Source organism: Paralichthys olivaceus, chromosome 14 (genome assembly GCF_024713975.1).
Source record: "Paralichthys olivaceus isolate ysfri-2021 chromosome 14, ASM2471397v2, whole genome shotgun sequence".
NCBI lineage: Eukaryota > Metazoa > Chordata > Actinopteri > Pleuronectiformes > Paralichthyidae > Paralichthys > Paralichthys olivaceus.
This window is the reverse complement of record NC_091106.1, coordinates 20,428,606-20,454,440: the sequence shown is the minus strand read 5'-3', so window position 1 is coordinate 20,454,440 and position 25,835 is coordinate 20,428,606. Positions and strand designations below refer to the sequence as shown.

Sequence of the window (25,835 nt, the reverse complement as noted above, 5' to 3'; positions counted from 1 at the left end):
ATCATGGTTCAAGTATGAGCGTTTCATTGTCTTGTATCAAAATAAATCCAGTAGTTCTGGATCTTTTAATACGTCGGATTGACCTCAAGGAAAGTTTAAAAATATTTGTCTCCACCAGGGAAGGTGTGGTTTGCTTTTCTATTTATGAAATGTTTTACATCACAAGCTAAAGCAAAACACAGACGACGAAAAAGACAAACTGCCAAATCACTGGAAAAAAATAAAAATAAATCTATGCACGTCAGTACACGTTCGGATGAGGCTCAGAAACACAGTGCAGACCGAGAGAGGTCAAGTAACGGGCAAAACGAAAGCTAGAATGACTCAGTTTGTTAAGTAGTTGTTTGGTTTTCTGCAGGATTGCGCAAACGCGACATGACGGATTTCCACTAAAGTTGGTGGAAGGACGGGACACCGGCCAAACAAAACCCATTAAATTTTGGCGTGGATCTGGACAAATGTTTCAGAAGTTGTGCAAGTGCACGTAAGCAACTTGCTTGTGTTTCTGAGAGACGTCTCATCCAAAGAGGCTTCTTCAGTCCAGTTTCCTCCATAAACGATACCACATCCTGCCACCGAGTTTTATGGAAATGTTTCTGGCTCATCCTTTCAACTGCTCCAGAACAAAGTCTGGATGAAAACCTGCTTCTTGTCAAAACAGAAATAAAACAGTCACACAATAATCCTTATAAATCACTTTTCTTTATTTAAATCAGCGTTAGGCAGTTATGCTATGAACAACACAGGAAAATAAAAACAAAAACAGTGACAAAAGAAAGACATTAAAACATGAGATCCAGTTAACATTAACTGCACTTGGCACTGGATAGACCTTCATGGAAAGAGGAAAAAAATATACATATTTATCATACTCAAAATAGAAGTGCCTCCAGTAATCATCAAGTCGACCGTTGGGAGTGAAAGACTGGAGAAATTAAATATGGTCTCGACAGCATTTCAACTTCAAAATAAGAAAGAAAGAAAAACAAAATACCGTTTCATTTTCCCAGTTTTTCGGTACAAATTCAAAATCGATCTCATCGTCGGCCTGCGACTGCCTCCGAGCCCGGGCGGATCTGAAGGACGGTGACAGGTGACGTACTGTAGCGTGATGACACTCGTTCACTCGGCTTCAGATTCACACCCAGAGGAGAGGAAGAGGCGAGTCGGTCTGATGAGGAACAAATAGTTAACGCCCCCCCACCACCACCACCACCAACCCCCATCCTATCATCATCATCATCATCTCCTCATCGACCACAAACTCCAAATGTACCGTCGCACAACCACATGTCAACCTCGGGGGGGGGGGGGGCTCTACTTCATGTATTTGTCCCTTTTACTAAATCAACCATCAATTCTTCTTCATAAAAACATGGAGGAACTTCTGTTACCACTATACACTCCATTTACAATGGTAGTAGTGCACAGCAAGGGAAAAATAAATCAGAATTAAAGATATAAATGAGCTCATACATCCAACAGAAAAAGGAAAAGCAAAACAAAGTAATCCCTCTCCCAGAACAGAAAAGTCATGATATCATTTATAAAAACCGACATAAAACTATGATCAGTTCTCGCTCACCTGGAACAGATGCTGAACGCGGCCCGTGGCTGTTTGTGTCTGACTGTGATATTACACACACACACGTACGAGTTAGTTAGAAACTTTGCATCGATTAATCCCCTCCGGACGTTTCATCAAGGGAGGAAACTACACTTCGAATTTTATTCAAATCAAAACGGATCTGCAGGTGAATGCAGCTTCAACATTTCCACGCTGGTTTTTTAACCTTGAACATCAGCAGGGCAGCTTTAACCCTTCTATTCCTAGTTTAAGTAAAGGAGGGGTGTCGGTGGGAATCGGGGCTTGCGAGGAAAAGTGTGAACCAATCCCAAAACAGGAGAGAATAGAGGCCGAGTGGCGAGAGAGAGAGAGAGAGAGAGAGAGGAGGCTACGGCTCGAATCTCAGATGTTTGAGGAGCCTCGAGAGCCGAAAGAGAAAGAAAGAGGGATAAATAGATATATACTCTGCGATGGGGGCAAGGAGGGGAATGTGTGCATGTCGTGTATGCGTGCGAGTGTGTGTGTGTGTGTGTGTGTGTGTGTTTGTATGCGTGTGTTTGCCTGGTCTGTCCGTTCAGGGCTTTATCTGACGGTGACTCCGAGTTTTTCCAGCACGCGGACGCCCTTCTCCTCGTACTCCTCCCGGGTCAGCCAGAAGTTGTCCTTGTCCTTCATGATGTCGGCCAGCACGGCTCCGCCCAGGAACACCATGTGCTTTCGCCTGGGAGGATCCTCGATGCGGATCTTAAATTTCTGCAAGACGAGGGGACAAACACACTTAGAAGATGATACAGAGCAACAAAGTTGTTTTTCCTCAACGCGAGTACGACACACAGATCTGATTGTTTCCTACCGAGTGTGAGCAAAACGGATACGTATCAGTTTGCGATTGCAAAGAAATAAAATAATCGGTGCAGCTTTAAAGTGACGCTCAACTTAAAATCCTCTGTGGCTTAACGACTTCACTTCATGTCAGACACTCAAACGTCTGTTTAAGATGGAAAAACTGTCCAAACACCTCAATCTGTTCCTGCAGCACGATCCACGTCTCTCCTCTGTATGATCACAATGTCCAAACACTCATATTTTCACCAAATAGGGTAAAGAGGCGCAGCTTCTGTTTGTTGCTCACGTGGACAGATTGTCTAAACAGAGCGCAGCGACAAACAAACAGCTGAAGGTGAAAGGTGCAGATGGAGGATTCACATGTTGAGGGTCCGGATTCAAAGACATTTGTGGAAAACGCTGCAGGAATGAACAGGAACGTTTTCTCTTTCCCTCACAGTGAAGCTTTGCCAGAATCCACTAATCAACAGGAACTGGAGCTGACCACAGCCCCGATGAGAAACTACAGCTTCACGTCCACCCTTCAACTCTACGGGGGAAACTTGGTATAAATATAATTTGGGATCGACCTGAAATTGTCCGTATCCGTGGTGCATGTTGTGAAAGATATGTGAACTTCAGTTTGGCTGCGTCCAGGAAAGTGAAGCTCGGAGAGACGTGCTATCACACATGAGTCATCAGTTAACCTTTGTTTACAAAGCAGTTCTGTGTCTTCAGGAGACTCCGATGCAAATGTAATGTAGTGATATTTTTCCAAAACAAATATTTATCGTTGGGAGGTGAACCACTAACAGGTTGTGACTTCAGGTCTGTTCACAGGTATGAGCCTCTGGCACCACCTGGTGGTAAGTTATGTACAATGCACCACATTGAAACGTGTGTGAGGTTTTATTTTACTATATAAATGCAGGAAAGATAGATTTTTGTATATATTACATAAAATATTAGGCTTATTTCCTCAATTCAAGTTCTATAAAGTTGGTTATATTTGTGTTCTCTTTTAGTTATATCTATTTATCATAAAGTTTAAAGTTAAAATAAAATATCAAGCCCTGTTCACATTTCTTTGTCATAAGGGTTTTAAAGCGACTTCTTAAGAATCAATTGCAACTTTTTTTTTTAAATATCCACATGAGCCCATATGTTGGTTTTCCTAATATCCACATCAGACGGGCTCTAGTTCAAAGTAATTCAAACCACATGTGAGCAGATGTAGCTCAGAGTTCTTTCCGTGATGCTCGGACACAGTCAAGAGCACAATTATAGAAGAGGCGTTAAATGGTCGGATTCTCACCGAGAGCTTGTCCACGTCTCCCTTGAGCACGCGCTCCAGGTACAGCTGCTTGAGTTCCCTCTCCAGCCGAGATGGCAGGCCTGGGTACATGGTGGATCCTCCTGACAACACGATGTGTTTGTAGAATTCAGGTCTGAGGAAAGGAAGACAGAAGAGTGAGAGCAGGAAGACAGTCTGCAACATGTAGACAGGAAGAGAAGCGTCTTAAAAATCATTTAAGTAATGATGCTAGTTTCCCTCCCAACAGGGACACGATCATATTCTATATATTTCAGCCAACAATCGTTGAAGTTTAAATACAGATTCAACTGCTCGCTGGGTTTCCAAGTATCAAGATCCATTTTCCTTCTTTCCATAGAGAGCTCTAGCGTGGAAGAACTATTTAGTCTAAAATACTTTTTTTTCAGTGGACTCAGCCAACCCTTGTGTTTAGATAATCTCTGTCTGTGCGCGCTTTGACTTAATGTTGTGTATTAATGTTTGTTTGAGAGGAAACACACTCAGTAAAGTATATTTTAATGAATCTGCGTATCTTAATCCCCATTGTGCATTGTGTCTGTGCTTTTTCACGAGCCTCACCTGGTGTCTATGTCGGCCGCCTGGATGGTGTTGAAGAGGAGCTCGGCCACCCCGACGCCTTCCACGTTGATGAGGTGTGGCTGGAACAGAGCCTCGGGGGCCTCAAAGCGCTCTCCTCCCACCTTGATCACACGACCATCTGGCAGCTGGAGATGTGTGGGAGGCAGGAGATGAAAAGAGATGGAAAAAAGAAAGAATGGCACCAGTGAAGAGGCAGGATTTAATGTATGACTCAACAGAAAGTGCTAAAGGGTGTAAATCCTGAACGGATGAATAAAGAGGGAGCATCTGTGTTTGTGTTGTATGACAGGAACACCTTTTTAAGTGTGTGTGTGTTGTCAGCAGTTTAAAAACAAAATCCTTCAAGAGTCTGATGATGTTTTTCAGCAAGTGAGAGCACAGACAGAGAGTGTGGGCTCCACACTGAGTACAGTTAATGTGTGTGACTATAAAAAGGCTTCATTCAGCTGAGGGCAGTGGGAGGAAGTGGAGCCCAGCCTCAGCCGCAATGTGGCTGCACAGGAAATGATGTAACGCGCAGTTCATGGCCCTCCGGCCACAGTTACATTGCCCTCCTTGTTTCGGCACACACAAAATGATACTTAAACATACATGTTCACACGCCTACACACACACACTCACCTAACCCACCCTAACCCAAACACACATGGTCACAGTGAGCTCTGAGACACAACATGTGCTCGGTAAGGCGTGCAGTAACGCAGACCTCGGGTCCTGCGTTTAGATTCTGTGGTTCCCTCCGAGGGGGAGAGGCCTTGGAAAGAAAAGCAAGCCTGGTGGAGGAGCGCTGCGCCCCCATATGTTTGAGTCCCAGAGAAAATAGTTAGTCAGCAGCACTGCCCTGTCTTACAGTGCCAACAATGGGCATGTGGTCTTCTACTTAGCTCCGTGCAGAAACAGATTTAGTTACTCCATTATTTTTTGACTACTTTTAAATACTGCCACTTTTGAATAACAAACCCTTTGGGAGGGATTCTTTGTACAAGGATGCTATTTTAAGCAGAAATGTGAAACTTGTGTGCATGTGGCATGCGTAAAGAGTAAAAAAAAGTAAACAAAACAAAATCGAGAATCCCTGAGGGCTGGCACTGTGTTGTGTGCCAAAGTGAAACCAGCCAACATGAAAAACAGCTGCTCAACATTTCCCCATTTTAAGTTAAGTCAGTTTTTTAAAGTTATTTCACAACGAAAAAACAAAAAACATCTTTGTCCCGTTTATCCTCATCTTCAGTCCCACTGTCTTTGTTAATCTAATTTAGCTCTTGTCTTTAAAGTGGTGTTAGTCTTTATTACCGATTTATGGAATATTTGAATACCGGTGGCAGCAGGAAACTCGGGACAATGGTGCTTTTATATTTCCTCCTTATTAAAGCTCAATCATACAGAGTCAATGAGAGCGCAGCAGCTAATGTAATAATCTGTTTTCTCTCTGCCTGCTGTGTCTGCACACCTGATGAAATAACAACCACAAACACCGGGATACATAATGAACTGAGCAGCCGTTTAACAGCGCTGTGAAAGGACTCTCACAAACAGGTACAGAAAAAACCACAACCATAACTTCCTGAGTAGATATTTATAGAATGAATGGACCAACGAACTGTGCACTAAACCACACGTGTTCCTGATAAAACAATGCTATATTAAAGCTACTTGCATCAATACACTTACGTAGATTTACACTTATGTTATTACATTAAATATTAAAGCATCCGAGTATGTACCGTGTATGATTCCACCAGCACAGTGGTCTCCAGCGCCAGCTTCTGCTCCTGCTCGATGTTGTAGCCCACGTAGCAAAGCTTCTCCTTCATCATGCGCACCGTCTCGAAGTCTGCGGAGTGGTTGAAGGCGTAACCCCTCAACAACAACAACTGCATTCAGAGACAGAGACACAAAGGTGAGGACGGTCAAGAAAGACTTTTGAGGCACTTTGAGATGAACTGATATGTTTATTTAAACGAGCACTAGTGGTACTGCAAGTACGGAAATAGAGGATGATGTCAGTTTTAAGTCTTAAGAACAACAAGACCAAAATTAAGATTATTGACTAACAAGCTTGTTTTTGATGTGTTTAATTAAACCCTGGGTTACTCAGAGACTGGATACCTTGATGAGGTAGCGGGTGATGTCCCTGCCTGCAATGTCCAGGCGTCTCGTCAAGTGGGGCAGGCTGAATCCTTCATACACTGGACAGATGTGTGTCACACCGTCACCCGAGTCCACCACCACACCTGTCAGAAGACCTGAAACACAGACAAACGCGTCTCAGTGACTTCAGAGGACGTTGCAATTATTGTCATTTATTTGCTGGAGACTTAATCTAACCTTTAACAAGACTACAATTTGCATCATCCTTTGACTAACCTAATCCTAAACTTATTAATTCAGGGGAGATACTATCTACTTTCCAGCTCTGTATTTTATTCTTGGACTCCACTTATCTGTGCTTGTATCTGAGGCTTATCTAGTGGGAGTTTTCAGCTACTCGTTGTTAACCTTCAGCAGCGTAAACACACAAAACCTGGGACAAAATGCAAATGGCTGAATCGTAGCTGCAAATCGCGTTCGAGTTCAACTCATTCTGCTTCAAGCACCAGACCGGTGGAGTTTAACACATGTCAGGTCAGATCATAACAGGATATCGTGTCCGTTACTGTGGCATTGTTGAGATATGTTCATGTGACTGTCTAGACTGCAAAGAATATCACATCTGGGATCGGCGCAGTCCCATTACACAAATCTTTTAACAAACTATTTGACAAAGGTGTGCTCGTTAAATTCTGCAGCACAGGAATATTGACTCAATTCAAATTAAAAGCCAACACCCACAAAAATGATGCAATGAGGGAGCTCTAGTAGTCAATATAAAAATGTTCGTGACTAATTTTGTCTCAACTTGCAGCCCTGAGGTTTTTACACACTGGCGTTGTTTTTATGTGATTAATTTGCTTGTCAGTGTGATTTATGATCTGTGTATTTTCACACAGAACTTTCTTTGGGAAGGAGGTTGATTTTCCTGAGCTTTTGCACTGAATGGAGGTTGAAGACAATCACTAGAGAAAATCAGACCAACTGCGAGACACGACTCTGGGTCGACAGGATCCCAGTATAGTCCCCTAACTCCTCAGACTAGGCACCAGCATCCCCAGCGGTACCTCCACTGTCACGACTACATCCTAAATTATGTTCAGAACTGGGTCATGGTCAAACTCTGCTCCTGTATGAGGCTATCATAGTATTTCTCCAACACGAAACCTGCTCCTGAGAGGAAGAGTGAATGACCTGTTGTGAATCTACTCAAAACTTTTATTGTACAAACATTGGTACTGTCTCAATTTCCACCACTTCCAGAATGCATAGTTTTGATGCAAAATAACTGCAGGAATGTTTTCCACATTTCCATATTGTATAGTAAAGCCCCCAATGTGTAAAGTCCTCAATCATGCATGCCTGTCTTCTTACCTTGGGCATACAGTGTCAGCACGGCTTGAATAGCAATGTAGACTCCTGAAAACTGGTAGGTCTCAAACATCACCTGCAGGAGAGGCCAGCAAACACAGAACGTTGCTGAAAACATTCACAAACCAGCACTAAAGCACATGCAAGAGTATCTGTAGCACAACGCAGAAGTAAAATCGTTCATCAACATACGTGGAACTTCTGCAGTGGCTTAAAATACATTTCCTGTAATCACTTTGAACTAAACAAATAGAAAACCCTAAGTATTATTTTTCTTATGGTCTTAAATGCTGATAGTGCTTTTTCTAATGTTTTTAAGATGTATTGTTCTATTAAAAACAAATGAATCACACAGAACCAACCATTTCTAAGGAAGCCAAAAGGCCCTGTGGACATAAGGTCGCCCTTTAGAAGTAGAGTGAAATCAAATCAATGATACTGAGTAGATAAACTAGCAACCCTCCCCTTTTCTTTCCCCCCTCTAACACAACTACAGAAATACCTTCAAGATGCAAACAAAAACGTTAATTCCGACATACCTCGATGATTTTCTCGCGGTTCTTGGTCGGGTTCATGGGGGGCTCCGTCAGCAGGATCTTGCAGTTGCGGGAGTCGATATTGAGCTTCTCTGGGCCGAAGGTGTAGTCCCAAAGGTGCTTCATGTCATCCCAGTTCCTGACGATGCCGTTCTCCATGGGGTAGTTGACCTCCAGCATGGAGCGCAGCTCGCTGGCTTCATCCCCAACCATCAGATCCTGGAGTGAAAGAGGAGACATCAACACAGAAATATTTAGAAGACAGACAGCATAGGTCTCCAGCCAACTTTGGATCGTTAGGTGTCACTTATATGTAATGACGAGGACCAAGTTTTGGTTAGGGTGACAAAAGTCATTTGAACTTTTCTCCTGGCCTGCTGTTCAGCTAAAAATCTGCAACAGCTCATTCATGTTTTACCCTCCTGAAGACGCTTCACTTTAAAATCCAGTTACCCTGCATGCATTACAAGGCATTATTTTCCATGCACCTACACCTGGAAACACTTCTCTCCAGTTACAGTAAACCACTTGTTTTCGCACCATTCAACTAGCTGCATGCAAGGCAGCCTGGCAATGTAAACAACTGCTGGGTTAGAGCTCAGTGTTAGCCACACAGTCAAGCATCTCACGTTCCACTTGGAGACATCAAAAGCCCACTGAAGGCAGCCATTTTATGGGTTCATCCTGTGTGCTTGGGCATTAACAAAGTACCAGTCACAGGCATCGTCTCCATGTGGTCTCAATAAAAAAAAAACTGTAAAAAAAATTAAAACAGATGTGCCTCTGTCTCCAAACTTCAGCTGCCTGCCATGCATCCTTGTATGCGAACCCTTCCTCCGCACTTGTCGAAGGTAGAACATTTGCAGATCAGTGGAGCGGCTTAATGACTTAAAATTAAATATGCACATTGATTCATGAAGAGAACATATACAGAACCTTTAACATTTGGCACCAAGCTTTGGAGCTGCTGCTGATATTTTATGTTCTTTTTTGGTTGAAAACTGTTGTGATTGTTGGAGCCCTTAAATCGCAGCAGGATTGTTGGCGGTCAGGATCCACCAGCAGATCAGACACTCTGAAAATGGAACTGATCCAAAATCTCTTTTAGCACTCCATCGATAACAGCTGGCCTATGATTCATAGCAGCCATTTCTGCAACACTTCGCTCGAAGAAAGGAGTGCATTAACAAAAGGTGCTGTTTAACTATCTGACTCTGTGCTGCTCATTCAACCGACATCACTCAAACCCAATGATTAAAATCAGCAAACTAACCAGGATGTTTAAGAATGGAGTCATTGTGTGAGTAAGAAAAATGAAAGAAAACTAATGAAGAAAAGACAAAGACGCAAAACAAATATTTAAAATGAAGTAAGAGCGCAACAGTTTTCAGTTGAGATCAAAACATGACACAACTCTCCGGAGCAGGCAAGAACAGGAGGCACACACCAACCTTAACTTACCATCTTCTGGGAATTCTACTTCATCGTGGGGGAACAAAACATGGAGGAAAAGGAAGGTAGATATGAAATAAAGATGAATAAACAAAAGACTTGGAAAGAACAGGACAGAGGTAGAGAAAGGCTTCATGCTAAGAAATGGGAAACATTTAGACCTCTGCTGCCTAATTAACTGAGCTTTACCCAAATTACAGATTTAAAGATTTCATATTTAGCGGAACACATAGGAGACAATTTAAAATATCTTCTTTATACCCAAGACTTTCATTTATGTTCCCCTGAACGATGAGATGAGTGTGTGGAAGAGTGCAACCTTCACAGCCAACATACCTACTTTAATTTGGTACAGTCATTAAGCTGCATATCCAATAGAGGGCAGCGCAGAAGCGAGTTTCCGACAAGAACAAAAATGGCGACAGTGCAGGAAGTTGTGATTATGGTAAGAAAGCGACATGAGCTGCTGCATTAGTAATAGTTTGTCCCTGTTCCCGAGGAAAGTATAATATAGATGTTTGTAGTTTCTGACCAACTCACAAAGCCTTTCCTCAAAGTTTCACCATTGATGAAATGTCTTCCTCGTGTCTCGCTTGAACTATTGGCTGCACTGCCCCCGACAATTTCCAGTGGCACATTTCCTCTGTATCACTAAGAGTTTATGTTTATTTACCGTGAACAGACGTTAAGCATGAATGAGCCTTTACTCTTTAGAACTCATCAGAAACTTACAGGAGATATTTTACAGTGAAATTTAAAAGCCTGTGGCTTTGACATTGTGGTTATATTCAAAGCTCCTTTCATATTTTATTTGCAGGCTTTACTTTAGTCTTATCGCTGGTTTCCTGACAAATGATTTCCATTGACATCAAGACTTTCAGGAACAGGAGGTGGATTAGCCCGTACCTTGATCTCAATGTTTCCCACTTTGGCCGTTGAGCGAATGATGGGTCTTCCAACAAGTGCAGGGAAGATGTGCTCTGGGAAGTTGGAGCCTGCATAGCCGCACTTGACAAACTACAAGGAAAAGAAAAGTAATGAGAAAGTTATTAGGAGATACATTTAAATCCTGATGAACTGTGTGATACAGAAAGACACCATCACCATCACTACAGTGGACCGGACTGGCATTTAGTCTGAGGTAATAATGTAATCGATTACAAATACATTATATCTGAAATTGTAAATAAATAAAGATATAAGAAAAAAATTCAGGAGATCTAACCTGCATTTTAAATTCAATACTAAACATTGTTAAACAAATATTTCACTACCGGGATAATTATCAGCTGTGAGGACATAAAGGTGAAGTAGATCATTGACTATTCATTGCATTGAGCCACACTCAAGTTTAAAGAACCATGTACTCAGTGAAGAACAAGAAGGGCTGCATTGTAAATCCCTGACAAAATACACTGTGTGGTTTCTTCTTCTTCCTTTTCACGCTGGGATTCTGCATTTTTACTGTTTGTGTCATGACCTCAAACAGAAACTCAAGATCGTGGGTTGATATTCACATTGTGATTAGGTAAATTCAACCAATGACCCACTGAACAGTCTTTAACAATTTAGTAAAATGTCAGAGTCAGTAAAGCCCTGCACCCACACAGATATCTGGGTAAGTTTGAAGCAGTAACTGGTGAGTCACACCACAGAAATCATCTTAACCCTGCACTGTGAACATTTTTAGTAAACCATACAATGCAGTTGTCTTTTGCAAATACAGATTTAACAGTGAGCTCTGGTGTGAACAGAAATGCAACAGGTCTACAAGAACGTATCGGTGAGACATGTGGCTGTTGTGGAGACCATCACTTCCTCTAAGCTTCTCACTTCAACCCTGACACAGGTTCAAATTTTTTTTTTTTTTTTTTTCCCCCCACACCATGCTCTTGAGATTCACATCTGAAAAAAAAGGCTTTTTAGTCAGCAACATGATGAGCCAACATCCTCTTTAACTGCTGACAAGGTTTAAACAGGAAATCCTTCCACACCAACAGATGCACTGTTACCTGTGAGCAACAAATAATGTGAAAACATAAAACCAGACAAAAAAAAATTGAGTATGGTACTATAAATGCTGGAAGAAGTAAAAGTGCCTGCTTTGCAAGTTTGCAAACAAACCACAGAGGCTGGAAAACCCCTGAGATATTTTTGAATTAAAATAGCTACTAGCTAAGTTCTCAATCGTGCAGATGCAGCAACTTTGCACTGGTGGCTGCTAAGGCTGAGTGACATAGCTAAACATCAGTCAATACCAATAACTATGGCATTATGAAATTTTTAAAAATGTGTAAAAAAGAACCTAACAAACAAAGTGAATTGATAAATGCATGTATGCAAAATGTAAGTAGTGCGGCCCTGTGGTTGTAGCACTATTCAACTCCCTTGATTAATTAAAAAGACCAATTGCAAATTGGGAAAAAAAATATATATATACTTCACAACATGTAGACGTCCTGCAATTAGAATATTAGGAAATGGAACACTGAGTATAATTGATTTGTACTTATTGATTTATATCCATGTTTCCTGTGTTGGCGTCCATGCACCACATGCAAGGAATGAGCTGCACGACTAAACTTTAAATCGTGACCTTCTGTGTGAGTGTTTAAGAATATTTTTAAGTCTGTTTTTATAGAATGTCATTGCTTTTTAATTATACACGTTGAAGCCATTGACTTCTGCACATGTTCTGATTTGAATATGGGTTCCTTTAAATATTTTTGATATATATATATATAAATAATGAATAAAAGAGGCTTAACCAGGCTTAATGTACTTCCTGTGGTCTTTCACGTCCGCATAATTTGATAGATAAAAGTGTACTTCAGCATTTAACCAGGCTCAATGTACTTTCTGTGGTCTTTCAGGTCCGCATATTTTACTAGAAGGCGGTTATGGGACATTTCTGTTGCTGTTCAGGAAAACGCAATTTTAAAAGGTGGTTCCTCAATTCACCTGACACGGCCTAGCTAACGCTGCACCCACCTGACGCCGGCTATCGCGTCAGAAATACACCCGATGCTAATGCTAGTTGACCAAAATACAGAAAGTGAACAGTGAATCCACAAACTCCGCGTCGAGAGCTGAATAAATCACAGACATGAGACAGAATAAACCAGACTCAGCTGCTCAGTGCTAGCAGGCTGGGCTAACCAGCTAGCTAGCTGGCTGCCGTAGCTTAATGCCCGTTGGTGGCTGATTTAAGTATCGCTTGACAACGGGGCATGCGAGCTAAGAGGGCTACACCCAGGGGGATGTGGATTCGTCCTTCATCCGGACAAAAGCACCGACTCTCGGTGCTATTTCCGCGAAGTGTCCGGATGAATGAGAATTAGCATGCTAGCAGACAGGCTAGCTACCCACCCAGTTGACGCTAGCTAGCTGGGGACGCTGACACCGCCACTTCCTGTTCCAGCAAATCGCTCGACACAAACGGCGCCGTTCGCACGAACACGCCCGGCGACGGCGCGTCCGACCGCGGCGGCGAACTTACCCCGGTCCCGTTGTCGCAGACCACCACTTTCCTTCCCTGGCTGTCCATTGTGTCAAAGCCCAGAAGCCGCTGAACCTCCCTCAACTTTCTTCGGCGAGCCGGAAGGAAGACACACCAACCCGGCCGAGAGGAGGAAGGGGCCGGGGCTCATCCGGTGACGGAGGCAGGAGCTTCCTCTGAGGTAAATCTGGTTCAAACCTCAATGAAGTGACTTTTAAAACTAAATCATCTGCTGTTTACATTAAATCCAATTCATTTCTAACTCTACCTCTAAAGTCGTTTTCTCGTGTCTGTTGTTGTTCAGCGTCATTCGTTGTTCTTGTAGTTTCTGTTCCTCTAATAATCTGTCGTCAGATTTATTTTTAATAACACGAGTCAAAGTGTTTGAAAATCACGACAGAGGAAGGCAACACGAGCGAGGACGATAAACAAGATGCTAGGAAAAAGATTTGTAGGAAATGAAAACACAGTTAAATGGCATAGAAGATATAAATTAAAAAGATATCAAGTAGAATCATGATATTAAGAATTATAAGACTGAAGCTGAATGAACTGGGAAATGACTGTAACGACAAATGTAGGAGTTTCTCTTGCTTTATTTTCTTTTGTTGAGGTTGCTCCGTGTTGTGGAATTATATAAATGCAAAGAGAGATAGAAAGACAGGTAAGGTAGATTTAAAAACTCAATTACACTCCTTAAAACTTTAATCATAACAAAAAAAGAGAAGAAACTTTTTGAAAACCACAATAAAGGGAAACATTCTTTTACATTCAACACATTATTATCAGCTAAATATGTCATCATTTGTCTATTATGGATTGCACAAACATAATTTGAGTGGGTCTGATGTAATAAATAAGTGTTTAAACCAAGATAAACCACATCACTTGAAGAAGAGTAATAGTAAATGAACAAACAAGATTGAAACTGCAGACCTACTTCTTTGCACTGTAGTGATCATTCTACACTGACATGAATGGTTATTTATTAATGCGCCTCGCTTCTGACTAAGAGTTTAACTTTTTTGCGTTTGAGACCGATGAGGGTGAGCAGGTGGAGAACATCCTCATCAGTATTTACATTCTGTGTGTGTAGAAAAGAGAAGACATCACAGTGTCGGTATGAGGATGCTTGGGAACATGAGGACCTTGGCCTTCATGAAGGACAAGTTTGGAAGTCCAGCGATCACCCGACCAGCCTCCGCACTCAACTCTTCATCCTCCGGAGGTTTCCTTATGGAGAAAACACACACACACACACACACACACAGACACACACAGACAGCATGGGTATTTAAAGAATCACATAAAAACTAAATATGCAAAAACTAAATGTCTGGAGGACCTGAGCTGACCTGACTGAGGTGCTCGTGTTCTCTGCATCAGACATCAGACGATTCAAAGTGTCCACTAGGTGGCAGCTGTCCGTGCTGGTTTCCAGTTTGCTGATGGTCAACTCGTACAGTTCACGGTCGACTCCTTCACGTGTGTGTTCCAAACACAAAACACGAGTATCAAACCACCGAGTATCAAAAGGACTCACATATAACATGAGCTGAAATGAGCAATTGCTTAACATTTGTATCATCGTGTTGAACCCATGGACATAAAGATGGACGACAAGACAGCCCCAAAGTTAAGCCAAAGTAACTTGATCGCCACCTGGTGGCTGGCTGCAGCGTAAGCCTCATCCATGTTAGCAGAGGGGACATGGACTAAACTAAAAAGTCAAAGATGTCAAATAAATTTCTCTAAAAGTTCATGTTTCTGATAAATTTGGATTAAATTGGTTATTTGATGCTCCAGGATCCAGAATCCAGGATATTTCGGAGCTGTACCGTTCACCTCTATTCACGTCTATGGGTGAACCAGGTGTGTCAAAAATCTACATTTCTTCAGTTTCACACTCTGACCTGGTGGAGGACTGTTGCTGCTGCTGGACCTGTTCTCCTCCTCTGGACCAAAATAATCCAGGTTGAGAGCACAACAGCCTGTGCGGGTGAGGGTGAGGGTTGTTGCGGGGTAAGGAATAAAATAAGAATGAAGAAGAAGTACATACCAGACAGACCGCTAAACGTGACACCACCATTAAAAGGTTGAGCTTAGCAATATATTAGAAATCTTTACAGTTTTATATTCTTTGTCTGGTTAAAATAAAAACCTGACACATGCCAGTGAGCTGTGGAGGTGATTCAATACCCAAACTCTGCAACCACAGAGAGAAGAACCGACGCCACTTATGGCAAAGAGAGAGAAGCAGAGGGAAGAGAAGCAAAACAAAGAGAAAGGATCGACTGATTTATTTCAGTATTTACAAGGATTTCCCACAAAGTGCATTAAATCTGGATTTGAGCAGTAAATCTGAATTTAAAGAAACAAAACTATTTATCAGTCCAAAGACATTTGCACCGTTTGGAGAAAAAATCATTAGTTTTTAGAAAAGAATTGCTGGCATAAAGGCACAACTCACGATGACGTACTGTAACTGCTGTTACAGAACCGTTGTAGAAACACATTTGATTGGAAATTAATGACTCAAAAGGGGATTTCAGGAGTCAATTATTAAGTTCTTTGGAATCAAACACTCTACTGAGCGTAATGATACAGTTCATGCTTCAGTGCACCGAGTAAAGAAAAAACAGAAAGCAGCATTGACTGACACAAAATAATCAACTTCCTTTTACTGTTTCGCCATTTTCATCTTGTTTGAATAGTGAAATAATGTCTAAAATAAATCTCCTATGCTGACAGTAGTCACCTGCACATGTTGAACCAAACAGAAACAGAATAACTCAAACATTTCATTCAACCAAACACATGAGTGACAATGATAAATAAATATATCAGACGACAAACAAATAAGAAATATATATAGTAATAAATATATAAGAGCATGTTCTTTGTATTTGTGGTGGATTCTTTAAATTTGTTCCTTGACCTTTTTTCTGCACTGACAATTTACTGCCCCCTGCTGTGAAAACTTTCTCACTGCAACACGATTTTAATCACTAAACATTTGTCAAAAGTCAAAAGAGTGACGTTCAAAACTGAACGGAAATGACGTTGTCATGGAAACAGGCTTTCTTCACTCAGGCAGGTGCCTTGAAGGTGAATGTTTGTGTTGTTCTACACCAGTGGACTCGACTAATCTCAAGGTCTTCAAGGAAATTCCCTCTAAAGTCAATTGAGCCGGTTTATAGGCTGCTCATCATCAGCTTACATACCTGTCTGCATTCTGACTAATAACCTATGCAATGCCACACACTTCTACCTCATGCAGCAGCAGCACACACAGTTCTACCAAGTTCCCCAAATGTCACACTTTCAAAAAAGATCCTGAAACTCAGATCACAGCAGTTTTTGTCATGTGGCGAATATAGATTTCTTTTTTTTAACTAGCAGCCTGTTATGTGCAACATCATCGAAGTTAATAAGAGTTGCTGAAAAAATTTAGCAGTAAACCAACATCATGCAACCTCCTCTTCTATGATGAGGACTTCTACTGGTCTTCACCCACATCAGGTGTTAACACTTCAAATTGGTTTTCCCATCTCAGCTGGGAGTAATAAATACTGAGATAAATGAATACAAAGGCGGCAGCAGGTAAAGAGGAGACACTAGAGTCATTGAAGGACGGAGAGAAGGGAAATCAGTACAGTGTTTCCCCTTGGAAGTGTTTTGGAATAATTAGGACTGATGGGTCATTTGTATTTTACTTCTGTTCCCAGTTCTTGGATCAGTTGGATATCTGACCTCTCACAGTTTCCTTGTTTGCATAAATAGATCATGACAAAAACATGATTTCCTCACACTGGTTGTAATTATTTATGAGTTGAAAATCAATTGTGGTCGCCCACTGCTGCTGAACGAGTGGAGGGGAAACACAGTGCAAATTAAAAGAAGCAGACATGCCCCAGAGGAGGCGAGGAGGAGGAGTCCAGAGTAAACTCTCAAAGGTTTTGGCTTATTAGAAGAAGCCGTGTAAGTGATGGCTGGTAGTCTACTTCCAACCCCAGAAGTGAGGGGCTCTGCGAGGGGACGTACCGTCCTGAGAGCTGCTAAGGCCACGGCTGCTCCAGTCCAGCTGGCTGGATGGGAGTGCCTCCTACAGAGAGAGAGGAGGTAGCATCATTTATAGAAGCGTCTCTGCGTTCACATGTTCATGTGTGATGCTCGGAACTATTATCAAATTATTGAAATCAAATCAACAGGTTTACCTGCACTGAGTCACTTGAGGGCCCCTGCTTGTTCTGTGGCCCTGCAGGTTGTCGTACTTTGACTGCTGGGTATCCTGAAGTACAAACAGCTGGTACAGTGTCTTTGGTTGGCTCAAGCATTCCCTGAAGAATCACAATGAAGAGATGGAAATTTAAAACAATGCAGGATTCAAACTTCTTAGTTTGACGATGTTGAAACTGGCCGTGTAAGAACTTTATTGTGCATCTTCTCATCAAAATAAATCAAATACTTTATTACATTTCCTGCAGTGGACTCACCAGGCTGGATGCAAAAGCAGGTACAGCTATTGGCTGCTTCTTCATGCCAATGAACACCTTTCAGGAGGCAAGGATACACAATTAAAGCAGATCGTTAAAATACAGATTTAATATTTTAGAAATGACTGGACAGAGAAATGAATCAGTGGAGTCTGATGCATTGTCCAATCACCGAAGTAGTAGTTTCAGCTTTTAACTCAGTTACAGGTGAAGATGCTGGTAGGATCAACAGTAAACAGCAGTTGTTATGTTTTGCAAAACTCACAATGTTTCTTGTGTCCACACCGAGGCACCTGAGCAGAGTACTGTTAGTGTGGGAACCACCCCACTGAAACTGAAGGCCAACCGCACTGTGGACCTCTCCGTGTGGCCACCACAGGCCCCGCTGAACCCTGGGAGATGACGGGAAAATTAAAAAAGCAGCACAAAACCTACAGAGACAACATTAATGACACTTTTACATTTACAATGGGGAAATATTACCACTTTAATTTTCTATGGTATATATTCTTCCAATATAAAATAGTAAATGTGTTCTTTTGAAATTAAAATGTCAAATATATCCACCATCTTCCTAATCCAGGAGGTTATCCTCACCTCTGAGCATCACTGAGTTCTGGCGTCTTCTCCTCCTCACTCTCTGGGAGGTGTCGGATGTGAAGTTGAGCACAGAGGCTCAGCACCTCCTCCTCCTCCTCCTCCTCTTCTTCTTCACCTTCCACAGTTGGGACCACGACCTCTGGGAAACTGACACGGAGGATCTGCTGGACACGGCAGGATAACACCTGGTCGAGAAAGAGATCAGTCTAGAAGTTCTGATATTTTGTTGTGAGACAAACAAAGCAATCAAAAGGAAATCAGAAAGAGTAATTCATTACAAGTCCTGCAAAATTAAACAATTCACACCTTCTGGAATTCCATTTCCTCTGTACATCTCTATTGTTCACTTCTTCTTATTATCATAAGGAGAAAACAAAAAAAAAAAAGTGAAACGTCTCCCACCTGAGAGCTGTTTCTCTTTGAAACTCCACAGTGTTCCACCCTGTCCTGCTCTTCCTCAGCATACCCGTCACTCTGAAGGCTGCTGACTCGGTCAGGTCGCTGACCTCCCTCCGCTTGAGCCCTCTGATCTTGGAACTCTGCCCACGACCCGTCTCCTACCTCCTGTATGGTTGCTGAGCAGAAATCAGCAAAGCTGTCACTCGGTGGGAGGCTCCCAAGACTCTGCACACTCACATCAGCAGTTTGGACACAGTCTAGGTCCCTGTGATGCTCAGAAACACGGTCATCGAAGTCTGCAAATTCATTTATTACAGAATGTGACTGGTTGGAGGTAGCAGAAGTTTCCTGAGTCGGAGATTGGTCGCAGCGATGAAAGGTCTGCCGTGCCTCAGTTTGGCTGAGATCTGCCATTCTGCTGCTGCTGTTGCCAATAGAGTCAGAATGCCAGTTGTTTCCCAGTTCTTCATCCTCAGCATCAGTCTGGTCCCAATCGGTCTGATCGTCTTGTGAAGCCAGAGATGAAACAATTGGTTCCAAGTCAGCAGAAACACCTTCAAATGAAAAGTCATCACCGACAGATTCCAGATCCTCTGAAGCAGACTCATACACACTGATTATTTGGGGGACAGTAGTAATGCCCCTCTCTCTGTCTTTCTCCAAGTCTTCATCCGCCTGCACCTCTGAGGTTTGTAAATAATTCAAACAATGCCTTGTTTCCCTCCATCTGTCCCCATGCGCGCCTCCGTCCTCCTCTCCGAAATGAGGCCGTTGAGATGGAAATCCAAAAGCTGCTGCCGCGTTCTGAGGCTGGGGGCGGTCCTGAGATGGTTGCACGATTGCTGCATCTCTTTTCTCACAGTGCTTGACCTTAGTGCAAACATTTCCTTTAGACTCAGATGCACCATGAGATCTGGGCTCAGAGTCCAGAACAACCTCATGACCTGGATCACATATTTTTTCAGCCATGTTCGTCCCTTCAGCATCTCCAGCCCACGTCTCGGTGCTGTTCAAGGGAGAGAGGCCGCAGCACCAGGGATGAACCGCCTGCTCTGTAAACACAGTGAAATCAGCAAATCCTGTTTCCTCCCTAGGAGAGAAAGTACCCACGACAGACGCACCATGGGTCTCAACGTAGTGGTCTCCTTCAGCATATCCGTTTGTGAGGTGCAGAGACGACTCAGCCTTACAATCCTTCCTTCCTATCTTTCTCTGGCCCCTGACAGAACCTGAGCTTGGAGTGGGTGCAGTCGGGGATTGTTCAGCTGGGCGATTAACGCTGTAGTTTGGTGGAAGGGCGGCAGCCTTCAAGGTATGAGACGGTTCTCTGAGGGTGGGTGGTGGCTCAGTGGGATCAGCGACGCCTCGAGAAGAGCAGAATCCCCCAAAGTCTCCAAACTCGTCGTCCTCTGCTCCAGCCTCCCCGTCGCCATCATCATCCAGTGGAGGAGGGGAGGAGGAGTGCAAGGGCATGATGAATGGCTCCATGGGTTCTCCTGGTGACACGTGAAGGCCTCATGCACCTGGGAGAGGAAAAACAATAAAGATAATAAATCAGTGTGTTGATGATGGTGGTGATTGTTCAGCTTAAAGCTTCTTCACCTTCATGGACAAACATGATTTGCCAACTTGTTTACGGAGTTTACTGATCAGATTTAAGGAAGATAACGTTCCCTGCTTGGAGCCAAATCACTATTCTGTTACATGTGTGCCCGAACATTATCTCTGATTTTAAAAATGACAGGAAAACGTATCCAGCTCGGTCCAAGTTGATGCGTTGGTGTATTTTAATGATTCACAAAATCCTTTTAACTTTTTTTCAACCACTCCAGTGCCTGGACCTGGATTCCTCATGACATTATTTTTGGTTATTATTATATTATAAGTTTTCCTCTGTTTTTTGGAACGTATTCCATGAGCACCAGTGGTTTGAGGGAGAGCAGTCCGTCACCTCTCTGATTTCTTTAAATCTGTTCATCAATAAGAGTCAAAATGCATCTGAGAAAATACTTTAAAATGTTATTTTCACATGCAGCAAAGGTTTTAAGGTTAAAACCAAATGCATTTGCATGACTTCTGCAGACCTAAGCAAAAAAATAAATGAGGAACTAAAAGAGAAAAACAGGAACTGATCCACAACCTTATCCTTTCACATGTCCTCTTTCAAAACCCCTGTGATGTTCACAGCCACATGACCCAGGTGATGAAGAACCTGCGGTGGAAAGAGAGAGAGAAGCTAATTCAGTCAGTAAACTGATCCAGGAAACACGATCCTCAGCTGTGAGCCACTTAGATAAACAGTTCAGATCCTGAGCTGCAGCTTCAGGATCAGGGATTAAAGTCTGAGTCTGCACCTTCAACACAAACACACAGGAACTGATGCTCTGTGGTGAAATCATCCTCAAACTGCGAATTAAAAAAAAGAAACAACAAGCAGCTACGACACGAAGAGCTCAACAAGAACACGAGCTAACATGTGTGGGTGCAGAAGCTATTAGCTGTTAGCCGCTAATTAACTGTACGTTAAGAATATCTGGTGATTAGCTAACACCGACACATGCTAGCTCGAGCAGCCGGGCGCTGCCGCCCGTCGCAGCCGCTGACATGCTAGCTAACCGATGCTAACTGTGAGCTAACACCCAGCGGGACACGGAGCTCCCCGGCTTCTCTCGTGGTTTACAGACCGACTCTCGATCGCTCTCCCCCCCGTCGTCGGTGCTCGTGTGTCGGTGCCGCAGCTTCTCTCCGACTCCATCACAGAAGAGGATGGTTAGAGGCGATGTGTCACTACGTCCCGTTTACAGGAGACCAAAACAAAGATCTATCGCCTGGGAGGAGAACGTGAGCTCAGTCTCCAGTTTACAAACCAGAGTGACTCATCTTTGAAATAGACGACCTTTGTTATGGTTATGCTAATAATATTAGTGTGTTTGTTTTATTTGGATTTATCATCGTAACACTATGAAATATTGTTCTAATTAAGTTATAACTCTAATCTCGTTGAATTATGACATTTCTATAATTAATTCTGACTTGATTCTATAATATGATGACATTTTTCTTGGCAGATTTGCAGATTTCTCATTAAAATGACTTTAATAATCTCATATTAGGACTTTTTTCTCATTAAATTACAAATTTAGCTTCACAATACATTTAACAAAAAAGAAACACGAAGTGTGATTTAAGAACTGAGTCAGTCGACCTGATGGTTCCAGAGCCTCGAGGCCCCGACAGCAAACTGTCCCCTTTAGTTTTCCACCAGGTTTCTGGGACAGCTTGCAGAACCCGGCAGGATTGACTGGGACTAAACTGGCCCCGGACCCCCAGATTCCTCCCAGTGGTTTTGACAGCCGGTCCGACACTTTTACCCAGAGCCGGTGTGAAGTCAACAGATCTCAGGCAGGATTGAGACTCTTGTGATGGTCTGGACGTGATGAGATGAGGACCTGTAGGATTGTCTCTGTGAAAGACATGTAATCAGCATGGCTGCCATGTTGTCTGCTTTGACCCTGAACTGAGTATCTGCAGTACGTGTGTGGGCATGTGTGTCAGTGTAGATGTGTTTAATAAAGCGAGTAAAACATTTCTGATACTGATAGCATGCAATTGAAGCCTTAGACTTAAGAATTTAACCATATACTTTATTATAAAGAACTTTAAATAAAAAGAAAACACAAGAACAAGCAAATCAATAAATCTGTTGAATAAAAGTTTTCATATCAGCAAATAAAGGCAGATAACTGAAATATGTGTGAAAGGCTGATATTTATATCAGGGCCAACCGATCAAGTGGTCAGGCTCTAGTTTTTTATATGAAATGAAAATTCCGTGGTATCATCAGGCTGAAGGCTCCACAGTCGAGTGTGGTGGTTTCCTGGCTTCATGGATCTTCACGTGCCCCCTCAGTTTCATTGCAGTTTTAAACTTTTTGCCACAAATCAAACAGCGAAATGTCTTTTCTCCTCTGGGATCTGTGGTGCCACAGGTCTTCAGGTGATAGCTGTGGGCGACCATTTCGCCGCAGGATTCGCAAAAATAAGGCTTTTCTCCCGTGTGCCCCCTCAAGTGACGGTTGAGATTTGAACTCTGAGCGAATGATTTTGCACAGAACGGACACTCGTGTGGCTTCTCTCCAGTGTGAATTCTCAAATGCACGGCCAGATGGTCCCTACGAGAAAACTGCCGTTCACACTCAGGGCATTTAAAGGCCTTCTCTCCCATGTGCTTCTCTTCCATGTGTCTGATCAGAGCTGAGTCCCTGTTGAACTGCTTGCGACAGAAACGACAAACCTTCTTGTCCTTGTGAGCTCGTTCCCGACCCGCAGCAAGCGCACCGTCACGTCTGGGATGACAGGCGGACGAACCCGAGCTGCCACTACCATCCCATTCACCGTCATTGCCCAGAGTCACAGTTAGCTCACTGAGAGATGGCGACAGCGGACAGTCTGTCCGAGGAGCGGCGCTCGATCCAGTGAGTTCGACTTTCACAGGCTCAAAAGAATCAGCCTCCAGCTCCGGTTTGACTTTCACAGGCTCAAAAGAATCAGCCTCCAGCTCCGGCTTGATGCAGAGATCCACCTGCTCCTCTTTGACCTGCTGAGCTTCGCCGGTCTCCATCTTCTCCACAACTGGAACCTGGTCTGGCGGCTGTGAGGGGAACGCTTCCTCAGAGACGTTCTGGGTGTCTACAGGACGGAGAGGAGACATATTAAAACCTATTTTTATTTGCAGGCGATTAGTAACTTCAGCTGTCAAATAAATTTGGGGAAGTGGAAGTATAAATCAGAAGTAAACAGAAATAGTTGTAAGAGCACACATCCATTGATAAATGAATTAAATGCAGAATTATTTACTTCATTTTGCACTTCATGAATTTCAAATCAAATCAAATATACTTTATCGTCCCCGTGCAGAGCAGAACATCGTGAAAACACACACATGGACATATCGTGTAAGACCCAGAATAATAACGCAGAATGAAAGTGAGTTGAATATTGCACCTGATCTAAAAACACTGAGAAAAGACAAGACAAAAAAAAACAACAACAAAAAAACATCTCTCCTGAAGTTGTGAAATTAAAAAAATCCTGAGTCTGGTGCAACTTCCCCACATCATCAGTTGCCTAGCAACGCTGCAGCACGGCAGCCTGACGGGAGCATGCTGCTCAGACGCGGAGACGCAGACTCATCACCTGCAGCTGCGGTCAGCTGCTCCACCCGCAGCTGCAGCCGGACGATCTCTGCCCTGGAGCGGAACACCTCCTCCTGACACTCGGAGATGTGTCTCTCCACCAGCCGGAAGATTTCCTGAGCAGCCGCCTCCAGCCGCTCGGTGAGCAGCACCCTGAGCAGCTGCGTCCCGGCCAACATGACGGATCCCCCCGGGGTCCCTGAAGCGAGCGGCCGACACACGGGGAGCCGCGAACTCTGCAGGATGACAGCTGCACAGGTTCAATGCTTCCTGTTCCGCTTCCAAACCAGCAGGGGTCCTGCTCAACGGCGCCCCCTGCTGCTGCGGCGGAGGAGTCTTGAATCTGTGAATAGTTTTGAGATTTTATTATTTGTTTTTTATGTAAAATACACAAATAGAAGTTAGATAGAGAATAAAAACCTTTGTTTAAGGGTTCAGTGTGAAAGTTTTAGGTGAACCCTGGAGATGTTTTCACTAGTTTTGTTCATCTAAATCGTACAGATGCTGACTCTTAAGACCTCTACTGCACTTGCAGCTGAGTACTTTTCATAAAGTTTAAAATAAATTAGAGAAAAAAAACAAATAAGTTAAAGAAGACACAAAACATAATGGTTCAAATTGAGAATGATAAAACTACAGTAAATAAATATTGATTCAACTGTAATAAACCTCAGAGAGCTGCAGGTCTGTTTCCAGATTTAAATCAATACTGAAGAATTTCACTGCCTTTTGTTATCATTACGTTATTTCAACCCTTTATAAATATTTTCTCTTGAGCCTCTGAGCGTTTTCAGGAAAGAGACACTGCGGACAAGCACATTTCAAGATGAGAAGTTTATTTGTTTGCAAAGTAGCTGTTTTTTATTTTTTACAAAAGCATAGAAGAAAAGAACACGTGGAGAACAAGGGTCGAATGCACTGTCTCCATCAAACCACTGGTGAACAACACGTCATCAGTGAGACATGATTCAGGCTCATCTCAGATTATTTTGGGAATCACTGTGGCATCTTGTTGTAAATACAAAGTCTGAGCAGCAGGGTGACGCTCGGTACCTGGAAGACTTTGAGAAAATCTAACGCCAACATCCTGGTGATCCTCAGACTCGGTGCATCCTGAAAAACACTCAAGTTTCCTCATGTGTCACAATAAAGTACAGCCGTAACATTTGTCGGAGCCAAAACACTTCATCATCTTTATTGAAGAAAACCTCTCACCTTTTTCAAAACGCCTCGGTTTAAACAGTTAGCATGTTACCGTTACAGTCGGTAAAACGTTAGCACACACATCCTGCTGGTTACACTGTCATACATAGAAATGATAACAACCACACAACACATTAGCAACAGATGAAGCTACTTCTACTCAGAGACCACTTCATAAATATACTGATATTATCATGTAGCCGTTGTCACAACAGCCGTGGAGCTTTTCACGTGTCTTCGGAAACCATTGAATTTCTTACACTCGTTAAAACTCACGTGGAAAACAAATAGATTTCAAATCATAAAGATGGATGACATCACAGCGCCCTGAAGGTGAAGCCAAATCATTTGGATCGCCCCCTGCAGGCTGGCTGCAGTATAGGTTTCTCCCCCATATTAGCAAATGGGACATAGACCAAACTAAAAAGTCAAAGCAGACGTCAAATACCTTTTTCTTAAATATGACTTTTTAAGTAGTTCTAATCACATCGATAAGTTTAATTTGAATTATTTGATGCTGTTAACACGGGGGGGGGGGGAAACGTTGTGATTGACAGCTGACAGGGAGACTGGGGATTGGTCTAGTGTGTGTATCAGCGGGACCTCGCCACTACGATCACTGCTGTACAAGTCTCTGGCTCCAAATGACGTCATCTTTATATACAGTCACTGGTTAAATCCCATAAT

General features: G+C 42.9%; 3 protein-coding genes and 1 long non-coding RNA gene across 9 annotated transcripts; 1 reads left to right on the top strand and 3 right to left on the bottom strand.

The window, feature by feature from the left end:
• Positions 1-683: 683 nt before the first annotated feature.
• On the bottom strand, positions 684-13,593 carry LOC109643804 (actin related protein 2). Of its 2 annotated transcripts, XM_069538928.1 has the most exons (10): positions 13,257-13,416; positions 10,664-10,774; positions 9,767-9,781; positions 8,309-8,524; positions 7,773-7,845; positions 6,417-6,553; positions 6,032-6,181; positions 4,287-4,432; positions 3,708-3,840; positions 684-2,320 (listed from the first exon to the last, which is right to left on the bottom strand). In XM_069538928.1, exons 1-10 carry the CDS (start codon positions 13,302-13,304, stop codon positions 2,150-2,152), a joined length of 1,200 nt encoding a protein of 399 aa, XP_069395029.1. In that variant the 5' UTR covers positions 13,305-13,416; the 3' UTR covers positions 684-2,149. The 2 variants fall into 2 exon arrangements, with proteins under 2 accessions (XP_069395029.1, XP_019964599.1); XM_020109040.2 differs by lacking the exon at positions 9,767-9,781 and having other exon boundaries at positions 13,257-13,593.
• On the top strand, positions 13,297-15,016 carry LOC138413662 (uncharacterized). Its single transcript, XR_011246075.1, has 2 exons — positions 13,297-13,437; positions 14,353-15,016. It is a non-coding gene; the product is annotated as an uncharacterized lncRNA (long non-coding RNA).
• Positions 13,835-21,606, bottom strand: LOC109643803 (aftiphilin-like). 5 transcript variants are annotated; one of them, XM_020109034.2, is made up of 11 exons: positions 21,106-21,595; positions 20,892-20,963; positions 18,755-20,274; positions 18,350-18,537; positions 18,018-18,144; positions 17,753-17,809; positions 17,474-17,596; positions 17,301-17,361; positions 15,170-15,247; positions 14,612-14,735; positions 13,835-14,489 (listed from the first exon to the last, which is right to left on the bottom strand). In XM_020109034.2, exons 3-11 carry the CDS (start codon positions 20,237-20,239, stop codon positions 14,366-14,368), a joined length of 2,367 nt encoding a protein of 788 aa, XP_019964593.2. In that variant the 5' UTR covers positions 20,240-20,274; positions 20,892-20,963; positions 21,106-21,595; the 3' UTR covers positions 13,835-14,365. The 5 variants fall into 5 exon arrangements, with proteins under 5 accessions (XP_019964593.2, XP_019964594.2, XP_019964595.2 ...); XM_020109035.2 differs by having other exon boundaries at positions 21,436-21,595; XM_020109036.2 differs by having other exon boundaries at positions 21,368-21,492.
• A 768-nt stretch (positions 21,607-22,374) lies between these two features.
• On the bottom strand, positions 22,375-24,227 carry LOC109645515 (zinc finger protein 771-like). Its single transcript, XM_020111129.2, has 2 exons — positions 23,947-24,227; positions 22,375-23,439 (listed from the first exon to the last, which is right to left on the bottom strand). Exons 1-2 carry the CDS (start codon positions 24,122-24,124, stop codon positions 22,592-22,594), a joined length of 1,026 nt encoding a protein of 341 aa, XP_019966688.2. The 5' UTR covers positions 24,125-24,227; the 3' UTR covers positions 22,375-22,591.
• Positions 24,228-25,835: the final 1,608 nt, after the last annotated feature.